Source organism: Canis lupus, chromosome 5 (genome assembly GCF_003254725.2).
Source record: "Canis lupus dingo isolate Sandy chromosome 5, ASM325472v2, whole genome shotgun sequence".
In the NCBI taxonomy this organism is placed as follows: Eukaryota; Metazoa; Chordata; class Mammalia; order Carnivora; family Canidae; genus Canis; species Canis lupus.
In genome coordinates, this window is record NC_064247.1 from 86,731,503 (window position 1) to 86,748,599 (window position 17,097).

General features: G+C 39.1%; 1 protein-coding gene across 5 annotated transcripts in view; it reads left to right on the top strand.

Moving 5' to 3' along the window:
* Window positions 1-17,097, top strand: part of CDH8 (cadherin 8) — a 358,676-nt gene that overhangs the window by 306,603 nt on the left and 34,976 nt on the right. The window contains exon 10 of one of the 5 annotated variants that reach the window (XM_035716226.2): window positions 12,331-12,479. The exons of the other annotated variants lie outside the window; for them this stretch is intronic. Coding sequence (XP_035572119.1) covers window positions 12,331-12,464 — 134 coding nt within the window. The 3' untranslated portion in view covers window positions 12,465-12,479. Of the gene's footprint in view, window positions 1-12,330; window positions 12,480-17,097 lie in introns of those variants that run through there. 5 annotated transcript variants of the gene reach the window in all.

Genomic DNA, 17,097 nt, shown 5'->3' on the forward strand with positions numbered 1-17,097 from the left:
ATAAGAGAATATAAATACCAAAAAAAGTCCAAATACTAGACATGATTTATTTTAAAACTATGGTATATTTTGTGTTTGAAAGATGGAGAGAATTGGGAAGTCATCAGAGAGGGAGAAAAACCATGAGAGACCTTTAACTATAGGAAACAAACTAAGGGTTGCTGGAGGGCAGGTGGGTGGGAGGGTGGGGTAATTGGGTGACGGACATTAGGGAGGGCATGTGATGTGATGAGCACTGGCTGTTATATGCAACTGATAAATTATTGAACACTACATCTGAAACTAATGATATTGGCTAATTGAATTTTAATAAAAAAAGATGGGGAGAATGAAATGGTATAATCATATTTAGAATTGTTTTTTTCTACATAAGATGGACTTTAAAATGGGCATCAGCTGATGTTTCTCCACTGGCAGTGTCATGATTTACAAGTACCAAGGTAAAGATTTTGAGAGAGCCAATATATCCAAATTCATAATTGATGAGTGGACGATCCCACCATTTAATTAGATTCTTATGGGAGATGGTTTTAGTATTTGGCATTTTCTGAGGAACTTGTAGCCACGTCATTCAACTTGAAGTTACTGTGATCTTTCTCCTCCCTCATATAGATTGGGCCTTCTGCAATTTTCAGCTGACTAATTTATAATCAAAGACAAAATGAGATAGAAATTAGCTGTCTCTTATCTCCTACACAGTTGAGTGATTTCACAAATAATTCTCTTTCTGAATGTATGAGATTCACATTTCATCCACATTAAGAAGGCAACTTTCAATACTGATAAAGTTGAAAGCAAAGGTCGAAAATATGATGAGTCATTTATAACATATATATATATATATATATACATATACACCAACCATAGCACCTTAAGTTTGGTCAATTATATGGCCCAGTCATTGGTTTTTCCACCTTCCAGTTGGGTGAATTTAAAAGCAAGAGGAGTTTTGCTGACCATATGTCATATTGGCTTCCATTCTAACTGTGAAAATGTAAGATACTCAACAATTACATATAACAAGACAGGGAAGATAAATGGACCTTCTATAGATACAGAAATATCTTGCTTACAGAACATTTCAGGTCTGCCAGAAACCTGATCTTCTCCAGCCTGGACTGCAATTAAAAGATTTGATTGGAATTGCCAGAAAGCAGTCTAGTGAAATGGGAGTCTTCATGTTTTATGCCGAAATATTTGAATCATGTGTATAGAGAAATGAGGAAAAACATAAAACTTTGCTCCTGAGAGGATATTATGGAAAGGAAAGATGTAGATGCTAAACTTGAACTTAATTACAGCTTGGTAGACTTAAGAGAAGAGAGCAGGGAAACCAGGGTACCTGATACCACTAATATTTTTTTCCCCTCTTCTTGGTATCTCCTTTTTGACCAAGACCCTATTGATAAGGACCTCACTCTAGGGATATCATTGGGACAGTTAATTTGGAAAATGTTAATGCTGACTAGAGCTTTGGAATAAATGCGTCTTGGGTTATCTCAATGTCTATAACATGCTTACCTGTTTAAAATATAATTCATGCTTCGTTTTGTGAGGTTTCTATCTCAACTGACTGGCCAATTTCAAGCAGTGTGTTTTATGTGTTTTTATCCCCTCAGTGCATCCCTTAGAAGAACATGGACTATAGGCCAATAATCTTAAGCGCTAGTTGCCTTATCAATAATATCAGGAAACAATACCTATTTACCCCACAGGTGTGCTGTGATAGATATGTGTGACCGATGTGCTAGACAGCTCTTAGCACAATGTCTGGCACATGAGAAAACATTCATCAGTAAATGGAACAAGATCCCTATTAATCTATTAATTCCTAAATCCCCATGCTATTCTCAACTAGGTCTCCTTGCAGTTTGAACTCTGTTAATTTTTGAATGTTGTAAGGTAATTATGAAAGTGGTCTCATTGGTAGCTTTGAAAACCTTCATACTGACTTGAATGCATTGCAAGAAACCTGCGTAGTAACGTGTTACAATCTAAAGAGTATTATAATAGAAAGACAAAGGAAAAGAAAAAAAAAATAAAGGAAGAGGAGGATAAGGTGGGGAAAACTAAAAATATTTGCTAGCCATGGAAATAGCTGCCTGATTTTTGGATCTGTTTTTGGATATAAAAGATTTCTTTTCTGTCTGCTTTGCCAACATGAAACTTGGATTTCTCCACACAGAAGCTGACCCCAACTTCCAATCTGAAGGGATTACTTTCCATTCTGGCATGTCAAGTGCTTTCAAACACTCACAACCTCCTAACACACATACCCTGTGGAATCGTGTTGCAAGGAAGATTAAAGACAATCTTCCTTTGCTCTTTTGAAGAATGTCTACTTAGCTCTCATTGCTCTCACCACAAAACTGACATTTGCAGCCTGAAGGTGGAAGTGGATTCCCCTGCTCCCAGGCCAGCCAGAGTTGGCCTTCTGTCCTCCATCTTTCCTCAGGCTGAATCTGCATGCACGCCTCTGTTGTACTGAGGATATAGGTGCTGAGGTGGACAAAGCCCCTCTCTCATCTTCCTTAAGCCAGATGTGCCCTGAGCTGGGCAGAACTAGATTTGACAGGTCTTCCCGATGATCCACAGCGCCAGGGGTTCCACTTTGTAAGCCAATCGTCCTCTTTCCGGCCTCCTCGGGGCTCCTTGAGTTCTTCCATTACACCAGGCTGCTTTGAAGCTAGCACAGGACTTTCCAAAATAACGCCTTTCCTCAAGTGGCCTTCACAAAAGCCTCTATCCCTCAGTCACAGCCCAGCCATTATTGTTGGGTTTCCCAGGCAACCATACCTAAGCAACAAGTGAAAACCGTGTGCTGGTATGAGTGCGATAATGAATACCTACATATGTATGTTTGCAGTATGGTGACCCTGTCTGCTCTGCTCACATAGAGGACTTTTCCACAGCACCACACAGCACGAAACATTGACTAGAGATCTTTTCCATATAGGGTGTCAGCTCTGACCCTTATGAGGCATGGCAGTGTTGAATCACAAAAGGTAGAACTCAATTTGCATGAAACAGGAGGTCCAACTGGGATCCCAAATATGCAGAATAGCATTATGCATACATGATCCAAAAGGCTTCTGCTTCAGTAATTCATAATTTATTGTTTATGCTTCCAGCAATGTTCCGTTGATAAAAAGCCATTTATGTTTCATTTTGTCGTCTAAACTGTAATTAAGGATGATGTGCAAGCTAAGAAAAATAGATAACAGATCTGTACTTCCATTCTCCAAGTTGCATATGATTGTGGAGTTGGTTCAGAAAACTAGATTTTCTTTGCTCAAATAGTTTTAATAAAACTCTTGTTATTTTGTATAGTTTCCATATCCTTTTGGATTGCTTTCCTTTTAAAATCATAATTCGAGAGTGTTTTCAGAAGTTAAGAATTTCCTTTACAAATATTAAAAATCCTAAAATTATTGCTCTATTTAGATGTAGAACTGCTCTTAGCATTTATTATTTTTTTTTTAGTGTATATTATGGGAGACAATTTAATGCTGAGATTACTGACTACCAGGGATATAACTTAGATACATGGAATAGACATATATGTGGTTGTCCATATGCTATTCAGGGTGATAAATTAAGTCAGAACTCCTCAGTCAATTTGTTAGATCGTTTCTGGTGTGTATAGAGCATTCTAATTCTGAAGATTTTTGAAAGAGAGAAACCAAGTGATAAACTGGCATATGCTTAGTTACCTTAAAGTCTTCACAGTTATTGTAAAGATGCCTTAGGACATAGAATCTTTTCTTTGAGAATTTGCTTTCTGAGACTTTTGCTTCAAAAGAAAAAAAAATTGAAAAAAGAAAGGGATCAACAGAACATCAGGAGGAGTAGAAAGAATTACTCAGAGAAATGGTTCTTATTTATCAAATCTTGTTTGGACCACTTTCTTGTTTGTGCCATTAAAAAATAATGCTGTTTACTGATTTAGAATCTACTTACAAGTATAAAAATAGGTCTGGGGATTTTGTGGGTGCCAAATAAACATGACTGTCCTTTTGGTAAGCACAAGCAAATATTAAAATTGAATGTGGAAACAAAATGAGCTGTCAGGAGATGCAAATTCTCCTTTTCTAAAAAAGTATTAAATGTAGTTGACAATCATTTTATTCCTTTCCAGCACAGGAGTTTGAATTAATTTTGAGCACTTCATAGACACAGCATTAGGCATACAAGACATTCTATCTAGGGATGTGACCTGAATAACACATATCATGTGCTTTGGATCCTTTGGTTTATTAAAGTGGATAGAGAAAGCAGAGAAAGAATTTGGAAGCCGAAAAGGGGACACTCACATAGATAAACATCTTAAAAGTTGATTTGGGATGAATTACAATGAATACTAGGAGAGAGGTTGCTGTAGAATAGAGAAAGCACAAGCTTCATGGTTGAGTATTTTGCTTTGAATCCTAGCTCTTTTGATTATGATCTGTGAGAACTCTCACAAACAACTGAATAATCTTGAACATCTATCTATAAAATGGAAAGAATAATTACCCATATGTTGTTTTGAACAGGAAAATATTAATTTAAGTAAAACAAAACAAAACAAAATGTGCTAAGTTCAGTGTCTGGTAAATTGAAGATACTCAATAAATATGAGTTTCCTTTCCCCCCTTTTTCCTCTTCTTCTTACAATTTTCCTGAATCTCTCTCATCCCAGTGCAACAAACTCATGCCCACACCCAATGCAACAAACAAAAATATTAATAAACTAAAATAAGGCATTTGGGTGATAATTAATGCTGTGCTATTTAACTGCCCCTTACCTGAGTGGCCAGTGATTGAACATGTGTGTGAACGTTGGCCATGAGTAAAGCAAAGAGAGAAGAGAAATGGTAAAGGAGAATATGTGGGTAACTGAAGTTGTTCTTTGAATATAATCCTCATTACCATAATATACATAATCAAAGGATAGAAATAAAGAGGACTTAAAAATTATAGGTCTCCATAGGGCTGGGTTTTCTTTCTATTTTTTTTTTTTATTTATTTATGATAGTCACACAGAGAGAGAGAGAGAGAGAGAGAGACAGAGACACAGGCAGAGGGAGAAGCAGGCTCCATACACCGGGAGCCTGATGTGGGATTTGATCCCGGGTCTCCAGGATCGCGCCCTGGGCCAAAGGCAGGAGCCAGACCGCTGGGCCACCCAGGGATCCCAGGGCTGGGTTTTCTATCTCTAGATCTGATGGCATACAACTCTCTATATGCAGGCAAATGAAACATTTCAGAGTTGATACAATGATAGAATTTTTGACCTAAGAGCACCTTAGTAAGACAACAACAATAATAATCCAGATTGTGAAGATCTTCAATGCTAACTATGGAACATTAAATGTATTTTAAAAATCAATGATGGTGTGCTTTAAAAAAAGGCAGTGATGAATGGCACTCTCTCTCCTCAATTCTATTATCCATCCCTCTCTCCCTCTATCTTGTTCTCATCTTCTATATTCCTTATACATTATTTGAGTTGAACATGCAAAACCAATGATGCTTTTTAAGTCCACTCTCCTGGGCACCTGAGTGGCTCAGTCAGTCAAGTGTCTGCCTTTGGCTCAGGCCAGATCCTGGGATCCAGTCCTATATGGGGCTCCCTGCTCAGCAAGGAGTCTGCTTCTCCTTTCCCTCTACCTTTCCTCCCTGCTCATGCTCTCTCTCTTTCTCAAATAAATAAATAAAATCTTAAAAAAAAAAACTTTAAAAAATCGACTCTCCTTCCCCTTTATCTGCAATACATATCTTCTGCTCCCTCCATTTTCTATCTAGCTAATTTCCAATCATTCATAAGAACTCAGCTTCCCCTCATCTGTGAGCAGAGCAAGGGAAAGTTTAACAGTTGCTACAAAATGTGTTTTCTTTGCTTTTTTTCTACAGGACAGTGTGGTAACTGTGAAGGCAGACACATGAGTCAAGGACTATCTCCCCCATCATCCTTTGAGGTTATTTGTAAGAGACATTATATCCTAATTCACTCATTCATTCAATACCTATTTATTAAGTGCCTACCATGTGCTAGTCACTCCCCTGGAACTGCAAACAAAGTAGTGAATAAAATAGGCACTGTATTTCTCCTCCCATACAGTGTATTTTTGTTCTCACAACTCAGTCTTATACTAATTTGAATTCATAGAAAGGAAGGCTATAATTTAACATGGATTTTTGTCATATAGTGGAGAAATTCACAGGTTAGCCTGCAAAATACTGTGATTTAGGGAGGAATGATCACACACATTCCAACTTCCATACTGTCATAAACAAAGTTCCCTCTTAGACCTTACCCAACTTGTAAAACTGGCCCTACAGAAAAGAGAGTTTTCATCTTTACAAAGTAATGGGCTGGTAAGAGTGGCGATAACATCCATAGTCATAGATAGCTAAATCTCTCTGGGAGTTTCAGGCTGGTGTCCTCTCTATGGCTGTGACAGACAAGTTGAACCTCACTACTCAATGTGCTTCTGGCTACAGTCAGATCATGATGGTGAGTTCTTTCCAAATTCGAGTTGATCCATAGACATCACTATAATTTGTACAGCAGCACTGCCAGTGAACTGGGGCTAATGATTCTATTTTTGCAGGTTTATTAGATTCCATTATAGTTCTGATGCAAGCTTTGTTATATATTGTTTATGTCTTTTTCAGTTCCTATGCATCATTGGTTCAGATACTTGTCAGTGACCAGGTTTTAGCTAACTGTCAATGTTTAATGTTTATTGAAGGCCCCAGGCAACTAGAGGCTAGTATTATGTGGATTTTTGGACATGGCATTGGTTTCATTTTCTATCTCTTCCCTAACGTGCCACCAGAATGAATGTACTGATGCACTTCATAGAGAAATATAGTAATTATTGTCCTTGGACCTTTCTGGGTCACCTATTGTCTCTACTTTCATCCTAATAGATTGCTTACTAGAATTTTCTCTTTCTATTGCTTGAGTATATTATTCTCAGTCTTTTGACGACTGTTTATCTTAGGGCAGTCTGATAAAAAAGTGATATTGAACCTGGTATGCTGAGCACAGTCATCTTTCTCTGAGCTTCATGCTTTCACTTGGCCAGACTGTCATTGCTAGTTCCATCAAGGTCACATTGTGATTTACTTCTCCGTGGACTTCAGCTCCCTCCCCTACAAAATGAATGGGTTAGTGCTGGAGACCTAAGGATTCATCTATTCTAATATACTGCGTGTGTAAACATGTGGTATTTGGAGAAATATCATAAACTTTGAAATCAGACAAGTTCTGCAGCCACCAATTAATGAAGATGTGACTTTGGATTGAGCGTTTAGTTTTCTGTAACAGACTGTGTTTGATAATGTTAAAATGAAATTGCTGTGATGAACAAATGAAAGAATATAGGATAAATGCCAAGGGCAGTACCTGGAACTTATGAGATAGTCTAGGTACTTTGTCTTCTTTATCAACCTTCAAAAGGAATAATGCATATGGAAGACATCTTTACACCAGAAATTATTATACCAAATCTCATTCATATTAAAATACTAGATAATATTACTAAAAGATATGCTTCTACAGTATCACCGGTTCTCTTTCTCAGTATGTTTGGGCAGATTTCTGGACATATTAAAGAATTAAATCATCCCCATACATCAAAAGAACTCCATAAACATATGACATATGGTTCTAATAGCTCAGAATTTGGTAGTCTTACTTATCTTCTAAGGTTAGAGACAGGAAATACAAGAGTTTTATGAAGATATGTAATTACTGGATTAGTTTCATCAGGAAGGTCTCTCAAAAAAGTAGGGCTCGAATAAAGCTTTGCAAAAATGAAAACACTGTTATGTGCAGAGGTACTTATCACAATTAAGGAATAATGGTCAGATATACAAGGAATTGACTTCCAGGAATGATAAGGAATGGCCACAAATATGTTTGAAGACAAATGCAATGAGACATTTTGTGGAGATCCATAAAATCTATTATCATAAGACTATGCTTGGTTCGAAAAAGATATTAATGATGTGGCTCTTAGTGTTTTGAGTATGTCTGCACACATCCTTGATGTTTTTCATAGCATAACAAATATGTCCTACACATTTAGGAGGTTTTAGCACACACACAAACACACACACACACAGATCAACTAATGGAACTGGAAAGTACATTGATATAAACACATACTGTGTATAACGGTAATATATATGTATATATATGAAAAACTTTGATCAGTGCATAGATTCAAATCTTAGAAATAAAGAAATAACTTGGCCATATTCTGATACATATATTGTAAATTGATCTGAAACTTGCCTTTCTTATAAATGTTGGTAGGCTACAGTTCAATGAAGAAAGTTTTAGAATGGTTAGGAGACAATTATCTAAAATTCATTATCTTTTTTCCCCAAAGTAAGATGACTAAAATATACACAGGAAATTATGCAAAGTTCACATCTTGATTGTGTAGGAGAGAAAGAAGAAGAAAATCTATGCCCCTATATTCATCCTGTTTAGCCTGTCTTTCTAAAATATGTATGTATTCCAAAATAGATGTTTAAGTTTGTAAGAAGTTATTTTCAAGGAATAATCTAACATTGCCTAGAAATATGATCGCTTATAAAATATCCTTAATTGAGAAATATAAAAAAAGATTATAAAAATTAGAAAGTATGCTCACATCTCTGCTGAGGATTTTATTTAGAAGTCCTGCAGTTATTTTAAGATAAGTCTGTATTTGATTACTCTGCCTGGGTGAAATGTCAAATCACAAGAAAAAAACAATAGTTTGTTTTTCTAGCACCTACTATATCATTTACAGTGTGTCTGTCTATCCATCTGCTTCTAAATGCATACACTCAGGGTAAGGATTATCATTGCCATTTAGCAGATGGGGAAACTGAAGCTCTGTTATGTTAATTGACTTGCCAGGCACAAAACGGGGCTCCAAGCTGCTGAATCTGCCTTCGCGCCAGTCGCACCTACTGCCTTTCAAAGCCTTGCACTTTACTCCTAGAATATTGGTCCGGCAAAACTGCTGATATTTCATGTATAGTTTTCAAACACTTGTAATTCCCTTTCTCAAACTATAGAAGGCTAGAAGCTATCAGCTAAGCCTTTAGAGAAGACCATCAAAATATTAGTTGAGTAAACCCTGGCAACTCTAATCTGATGCCTTAAAACTTTAATATCATCAAATATACAATATTGTTAAAGAGATATACCATTAATTTATGTCCAACTGAGAAAAATAACGTCCCATTAAAAAGCTGACAATATACATGCCTTCAACTATAAGACATGGCCTTATTTCATAGATATTCAAACATTAAAAAATAAATATATGCATATATATGTTGGAATCAATAAAATACAGTATTTCAAATAATAACTCTGAAGGAGAACTGCAGGGGAAAAACAAGAACTGAGGCATAAAAATAGTGCTGGGAGCAAAGTGGAGGTAGTCTAGACCAGCACTCCCCTGAAGTCAAGTACAGACACACTGTGAGGGTCATTTAAAGAAGCACATTTCCAAAGGCAGTCATTGTTTTTATTATATTACTCACTTGCTTAATCTCTTAAAAGAATGCCTTCCAAAATAAGCCAACGGCCATTAGCAAGGAATTACTTATTCATATCTCTCAAAAGCACAATTTCCAAGGTTGGAACTACAGTGTGAGAATCTAAAATCCAAGTGTTGGCTGCGCAAGATCTTCCTGGAGATGCATTATTGGGGTACGTGCTGGGTCTTGTTTGTAAATACAGAACATGGAGTTTTAGTATCAGCCATTTCTCTTATCAGGGCCCTTCGTCCTCAGAAAGGTGATGGTAATACAGAGCGGCCGAGAACAGAAAAGTAGCAAAGGTTTTTAGCATATTATTCCAGGGGACCTACTAGCAAAGTCCATGGGACTTAAAGAGAAAAGAAGGAAGCTGACATCAGGTAAGGATGGACTTTAAAGGATAAAGCTAGCTATAGGAAACCTACCCTGAAATGTATCCTAGACTTCAATATGCTGATGGTAAAGAGGAATAAGGACAGTCAAATTAGTGAGGAGAGTATATATATTCCAAAACATTAAAAGAAAAAAGGAAAAGGAAAAAAAAAATCTCCCTGCTAGGGACATAGGTGCTCCTACCTCTGACTCTCCTTAAGAGCACTACCCGGCCAAGATGCTTAATACACCGCCGACACGTGGCTCTGCCAAAAGGCAAAATTGAGAAGAACAAAGTAAGATGAGATGCAGGGAAGTTATCAGTATTTTTAGGAGATCCAGTGAAATTCAGGAAACCAAGGCCAAGAGCAAAGGAAGTCCACTGTGTGCTAATCAATCCCTGGGTCCCTACAAAGTCCACTCTTTTAGATCCCTGAGTGTTAGGCTCACAGGAGCAAGACGACTCACAGTGCAGGGGGCCTGAGCCTCATGCTGTACAACATGCACCAGTCTGCTCTCCTAGAGGATGGAGAAGGAAAATATTATGATGCAAAAAAAATCATGGGGGCGGGGAAGCATGGGCTTGCACCACTGTGATCCTATTATCCTCGATCCCACACAATTCTTGTCTTCCTCAAGCTTCTATTATATAAAGTATTCTCAGTGGCAACAGTGATGAAAGTGAGAATGACAAAGACCATCACCAGGGTGGGGAGGCCATCATCTCCCACAGGTTGAGGACGGACTGGGCTCCGTCACTTGCTAGCTGATCTCTGGTGAGCGATTGCCTCTCTCAGCCTCTTAAAATGGTTACATCCAGGCAGTACTTACAGCGTTGCAAGGAGCTTTTAAAGATTATGCAAACTTAGGGTATCATACCTGGGCTCAAAGGGAAGTTCAATACATGGTGGCTGAGTTTAAAGAAGGTAAGAGGCTGGTGAATGAATGAATGCATTTAATGTGCACTCACACAAGAGAGCTCGTGAAAAGCTTATCTTCCAAGTCTTAGACAGGAAAAAGTAAATGGAGAGAGTGCCTATATCTAGTAAGACTTACTTGCTTGCAAAACAAAACAAAACAAAATAAAACAAAACCCACTCAAACTACCTGCGCTATAAAGGTAAATGGGCCCAAATAACAGGTCTAGAGTTTAACTATCTTCTCTAGTGAGCAGGTCGAGGTGGCCCAGGGATATGATAGGACTCTGTCTTTCCCTAGTACTTCTACGTTCTTTCCCTGTGTTAGCTTGCCCTCCCTGCACAGTCTTTAAAGAGAAAGAAAGATTGCTCGTGGAAGGATCAGTCCTACGCAGATTCCACAGCTTGGTATTTTTGGAGGAGAGATCTTCTTTATCCTCGGCTTCCCATCAATTCCTGTTTTAAAAGAAAAAAGGTCCATGCTTGGCCTAGGAGATGAGCATGTGACTCAACCGAGCCATTCTCTGTGTTTATGGAGGTGAAATAGCCTCCGGGCTGCCGTGAACAGTTTTGTGAGCTGTTCCCTGTACAAGGCCCCTGGCCCTGGGATGAACAGCGACTGAAAACCAGTTAATTCTCCCCTTGAGAAGCTATGACCCCAGCGAGGTCTTCTTTCTCTCATTTTCAGAAAGGCTTCATTTCATCACCAAGCCCTTGAACCCTTTGAGGCTTGGTAGCTGCCCAAAGGTGAATCCATCCTTTAGTTCATACAAGTGCAACCTCAGGCTAGCAGCAGTTGGAGACCCCTATGGGTCAGCCTGGATGAGTCCCCACTTTCCACAGAGGCAAGCCACTTGATTGACAGCTCCATCACACTCAGAAGAAATACAGGAAGGTCAGTTTTAAAAACGAGGTAGGTTGGAAGAATCAAGAGTAAAGACAGGATAAGAAGAGAAGAGTCCCACATAGGCCAGGAGCGTCAGTGCCGTGAATGACCTCAGGAGCGGGAATCCTTCGCTTCCCTTGGGAAACTTCTCAGTAAAGAATGACTCCCTGTTCAGAAAGTTATGAATTGCAGTTGTCTATTATGTGACTTACATTGCACCACATTGCAATATGTCATTGTGAGATGTGATATAATATAATGTAAGTGACAAGCAGCTAAAATTTTACAGCAAGAAAACTTTTTTTTTATATCCAGGATCTGCTATCAAATTTGATAGCAGCTATCAATTCATTTTTTTTTCCTGCAGATAGATCAAAAATTTGATGTTCATGAAAAGCGGGTCATTTTGAAACATCCACAAACACTTCAGGGCCTGCACAACTCGGTTACCATAAATCAGTTAAAAAAACAAAACCAAATGTTCTAAAAGCTGCATTAGTCTTGGCTCAAGTTCTGTTTTTGCTTTCCATGACTAGTGCAAATATCATTTTAGGTTGTGAGTTTAGTTTTCTTTTGGATGACACTGAAAAGTGATGATCAAATTATTTTTGTGCCTAGATCAGACCAGTGGTTCCCAACTGAGAGTGCCTTTGAAGGCCAGGAGACATCTGATCGTGTCTGGAGCTGTCCTAACTGGGCAAGTGGTGGGGGATTACTGGCCTCTAGTGAGCAAAGGTCAGAGATGCTGCTGAACATCCTTTGATGCACAGGACAGCGTCCCCAAGGTCATTTGGTCTAATGTCTTGGCAATGCCTCTGATCCCAGAGGTCACTGTAAATTGGCCTACATATGGTCAAACATAGTCCAAAGGTGGCCCAAATAAAATTATGATGAAGCTAGAACTAGTTTCTTCCATTTGCTCCATCCTCAAAACAGGCCGTGGTAATTCATTATTTAAATATTCAGCTAAATCTTTTGGATCTAAGGGACACTTAAGATAATCTCCTTGCACATCAAAATTGACTGGGGATGTCATCTACTAGTGGCCTCACAGAAGGTTCTACAAGGGGAAGAAAGCCAGACTTTTGAGGTCTAATCTTGTCTCTATCCTAAGTCTACCTTTGAGAGTCTTTATAAAAGTTTCCACCTTTGGGCCCCACGGGTCTTATCTATACTCTGGGCATTTGCATAAAACAGAAGTCCTCAACTTTGGTGCTGCTGCTGTTTTAAAAGAGGAACACTTCTGTTAAGCTATATTTTTCAATGTACTGCAATGACAGAACACATAGACGTGAAGATTCCATGACTGAAACATAGGTGGGGGACAGGGCCAGACACATTGTCCATTTCCCATAACCCCCTCACTCCTAATATGATAGAACCCAAGATAAAATTTGAAAACCAGTGATGCAAAAGGCACTTTCTAGGAGTCAATTCATTTGGTTTAATGCGTCATGCCCGGCAAGGACCCTGGAGAGTCCATACTGCCCATGTTAACACTCACTAGGGAGTGTGGACAGCTTCCCCCAGCCTTCCCCTTTGCTTCTAGATAAGCACTTCTGAGAACAAAGCAGACAATAACCCACCGTCCGTGCTCATGTGAAGCTGACAAAGAACTCTCACTACCTAGGATTTTCATCTGCCAAGATGCAGAGTGGCACTAGCTAAAAGAACATAGGTTTTAGATTATGACAGACCCAAATAGGAATCCTTGCTCTGCCACTTACCAGCTCTGTGTGTTTGGGTCCATTATCTAAGGTCTGCGTGCTTCTGTTGCTTTATTTGTAAGGTTGGGTTAATAATGCCTATCATAGAAGTGATTTTAAGGATTAAATGTGATAATGCTGTAAAGCATTTACACAGAGTGTGATGCATAATAATAGCTATCATTTATCGACTGCTTAGTAGTATAATTGTAAGAATTAGAGATAATGTGTGTAAAGTGCCTGACATGCAGAAGATGCCCCATATATAAGAACTACTGTTATTATTCAGCTTGAACGCACAACCAGAAAAGTCCCAGAAACATTTATAAAATGGAGATGGTTTAATTTCACATCCTTAAATCAAACTTCATTTACCTTTTCCCCTTCTTTATGGCAGAGGATCTCTAGGCTGCCCCTGGGATTTCACTGCTCAGCTTCGACACTCAATAGGTAGCTCTTACACATACCTCATAACAAGAAGACCAGAGTGCCTACCACTGGTTTTTTTTTGGGAAGGGGGGAGTGTCTCCATTTTGCAGATGAAGAGGTACAAGCAGGAGGTGGTTAAGTACCTTAGCCAAGGTCAATTAAACACTAGTGAATCCAAGACTCAGGTTAAGTCGGTCTGCTCCGGAACTCGGTGTGAATCGTAGAGTTGAGTGTTGCCAAATCAAAGCCCTCTTAATAACGGTACCCAGTAATGACATAAAACAATGGCCCTTTAACTTTGTCCCAATTCTGTGCATCCGCAAGTCTGCTGCTGTGCTTGCCTTCATAGCTTGTCTGGTCTGACTAGGCTTAGCTACTCGCAGCTTGGTTCACACACCTGCCTGGGGCTTTGGCTCAGACAATTGGGAACTCACTCCACATGGTTTCTCCGCCTCTAGAAGGTTAATTTGGACTCAGGCGATAGACAGTTCCCCAGATCGAGAACAGATTCTTCAGGTTCTCTTGATTCTCAGCCTTGGACCTTGCACATTGTTACTTTCACTAAATGCTTTAGTCAAAGAAAGTCATGGGGCCAACCCACATCTGGGGTTGTGAAGAGACACTCTGCTCCGTGACAGAAAAAGCAATAAATATTCTGTGCCCATTTTCTGTAGTCTACAATGTCTACCTTCTATCCACAAACCCTTCACATGTTTCTCACATTTGATACATGCTCACCCTGAACCCAGGGCTCCCCAAAACCTCTTACCGTTATAGCGTCAGCTTTAATGACCCATAACAGATCTGAGTGCCGACTGCAGTCTCAGTCTCAGCTTCTCCCAATCAGGAGACTGTGATCTGAAAAAGCACGTTATCTGAACCCCATATACAGCTAACATATAGAGGGGAACTCAAGAAAGACAGTTGGACTAGAGATTCACATTGGAATAGGGGAGGAATGCTAGATCCAGAGAGGCACTGGGCCAAGCCATTCTGCAGTCCACCTGGTTACCTGTTGACAGATCCTCTTACTCTAAAGGTAGGGAGTGAGCCAGGTTCTGTTTCTGGGCATGGCTCCCACTTCATTGCCCACTACTGCTCTTGACTCTGCCCTTTAGATTCCTAGGTCAGCCTTGAGAAATCCTTTGTTTTCTACAAGAAATATTTCATGTTTTCAGCTGTGTCTTATCTGCCAGGTATCTGAAGCTTCTTTTTGAACTACAACTGTTTTAGCCAATTTTAGCTCATGCTAAAGATGTGTTAAGTTGTAAAATTGTCTTAATACTTTGCAGGCTTCCCCTAAGTTTAATCATAGTTTCCACTAAGAAGCTGATAGTTTCCTTGCTGATTTTCCAGCATTTACTAAACATTTCCTGCCCTCATCTCCCACCTGTGCACCAACCTTATCCCAAAGCTATTGCTACATGGTTTATTTATTTATTTGCTTATTTTTAATATTTTATTTATTTATTCATGAGAGAGAGAGAGAGAGAAGCAGAGACACAGGCAGAGGGAGAAGCAGGCTCCACGCAGGGAGCCCAATGTGGGACTCAAACCAGGACTCCAGGATCATGCCCTGAGCCGAAGGCAGGCACTAAACTGCTGAACCACCCAGGGATCCCCAATTGCTACATGCTTTGCATTTTTGCTAAGACAATCCTATATTAAAGTAGCCATGTCTTCATCAGTTGGCTTGTCTAACAAACTAAGTTTGAGTAGCGAACTAACTCAAAACTTAACAGTTTAAACAATAAACTTAAAATTTCTTGTGATTCCATATATCACCTGGATGATTCTTCTCATCTAAGCTACTTCAGCTGCGGCTCATGGTCTAACATGGCTTCCTAACATAAAGGTTGATTGCTTTAATGTTAGGTGGGCAATAGGGATGATTTAACAACGTGTATCTCATCATCCATAGGGACAGTCCACACTTGTTCATATGGTATTGGTTACAGGATACTAAAGTGTAGAAAAAAAGGGCAAACACCAATACTGAGCCATATTTTCTGTTGCCCCATTTGCCAAAATAAGACACAGGATTAATTCCAGACTCAGTATGGGAGGGGATTATCCAGGAGGCACAATTACAGAGAGAAGAATTATTGCAGATTTTTTTGCAAAAAAAAAAAAAAATCTGTAACCAACCTACTCATTATTCAGCACCCATTTTCTCCAGAGAGAAACAGATAAAGGCATTCTATAGAACAATACAACTTTCTTTCTTTCTTTCTTTCTTTCTTTCTTTCTTTCTTTCTTTCTTTCTTTCTTTCTTTCTTCTTCTTTCTTTCTTTCTTTCTTTCTTTCTTTCTTTCTTTCTTTCCTTTCTTCTTTCTTTCTTTCTTTCTCTTTCTTTTTTTGTTGGGGTGGTGGCTTCTACAACTTTTTGTTAAAATTGTTTAGTCTTGGGATCCCTGGGTGGCGCAGTGGTTTGGCGCCTGCCTTTGACCCAGGGCACGATCCTAGAGACCCGGGATCGAATCCCATGTCGGGCTCCCAGTGCATGGAGCCTGCTTCTCCCTCTGCCTGTGTCTTTGCCTCTCCCTCTCTCTGTGTGACTATCATAAATTAAAAAAAAAATTGTTTAGTCTTGTGACTATGGCCAAAATCTCAGGGAAATCAGGACCGAGTCTCCTTCAGTCAAAAATGAACAGGTGAAAGGGAATATAAGGGAAGGGGGAAGAAATGTGTGGGAAATATCAGAAAGGGAGACAGAACGTAAAGACTGCTAACTCTGGGAAACGAACTAGGGGTGTTGGAAGGGGAGGAGGGCGGGGGGTGGGAGTGAATGGGTGACGGGCACTGGGGGTTATTCTGTATGTTAGTAAATTGAACACCAATAAAAAATAAATTAAAAAAAAAATGAACAGGTATTTCTCTTCTAAGCTACCAACATTAGGACACAACCCAACAAATGTGTGCATACACACACACACACACACACACACACCAATGCAGGAATTCCAGCATAGCCAAAAGATATATGCATATTCTTTCCAGATTCTCTGAAAGGGGAAAACAGAAGAGCAGTAACGCAGTATATATATTTTTTATACAGATAGGTCTGCAGGAAGGAATCCATCAAACCGTAGTAATAATGCATAGCACGAGTGACTATGAAAAATATCTAATAGGTTTATAGACAACTTCAGACACTCAGATAAAAGTCTCTGATGGGGAGGATCTTCATACATTTGGCTATCACATTTGCCTATGGACATTGAAATTTGTGTCAGCAGAATGACATTCA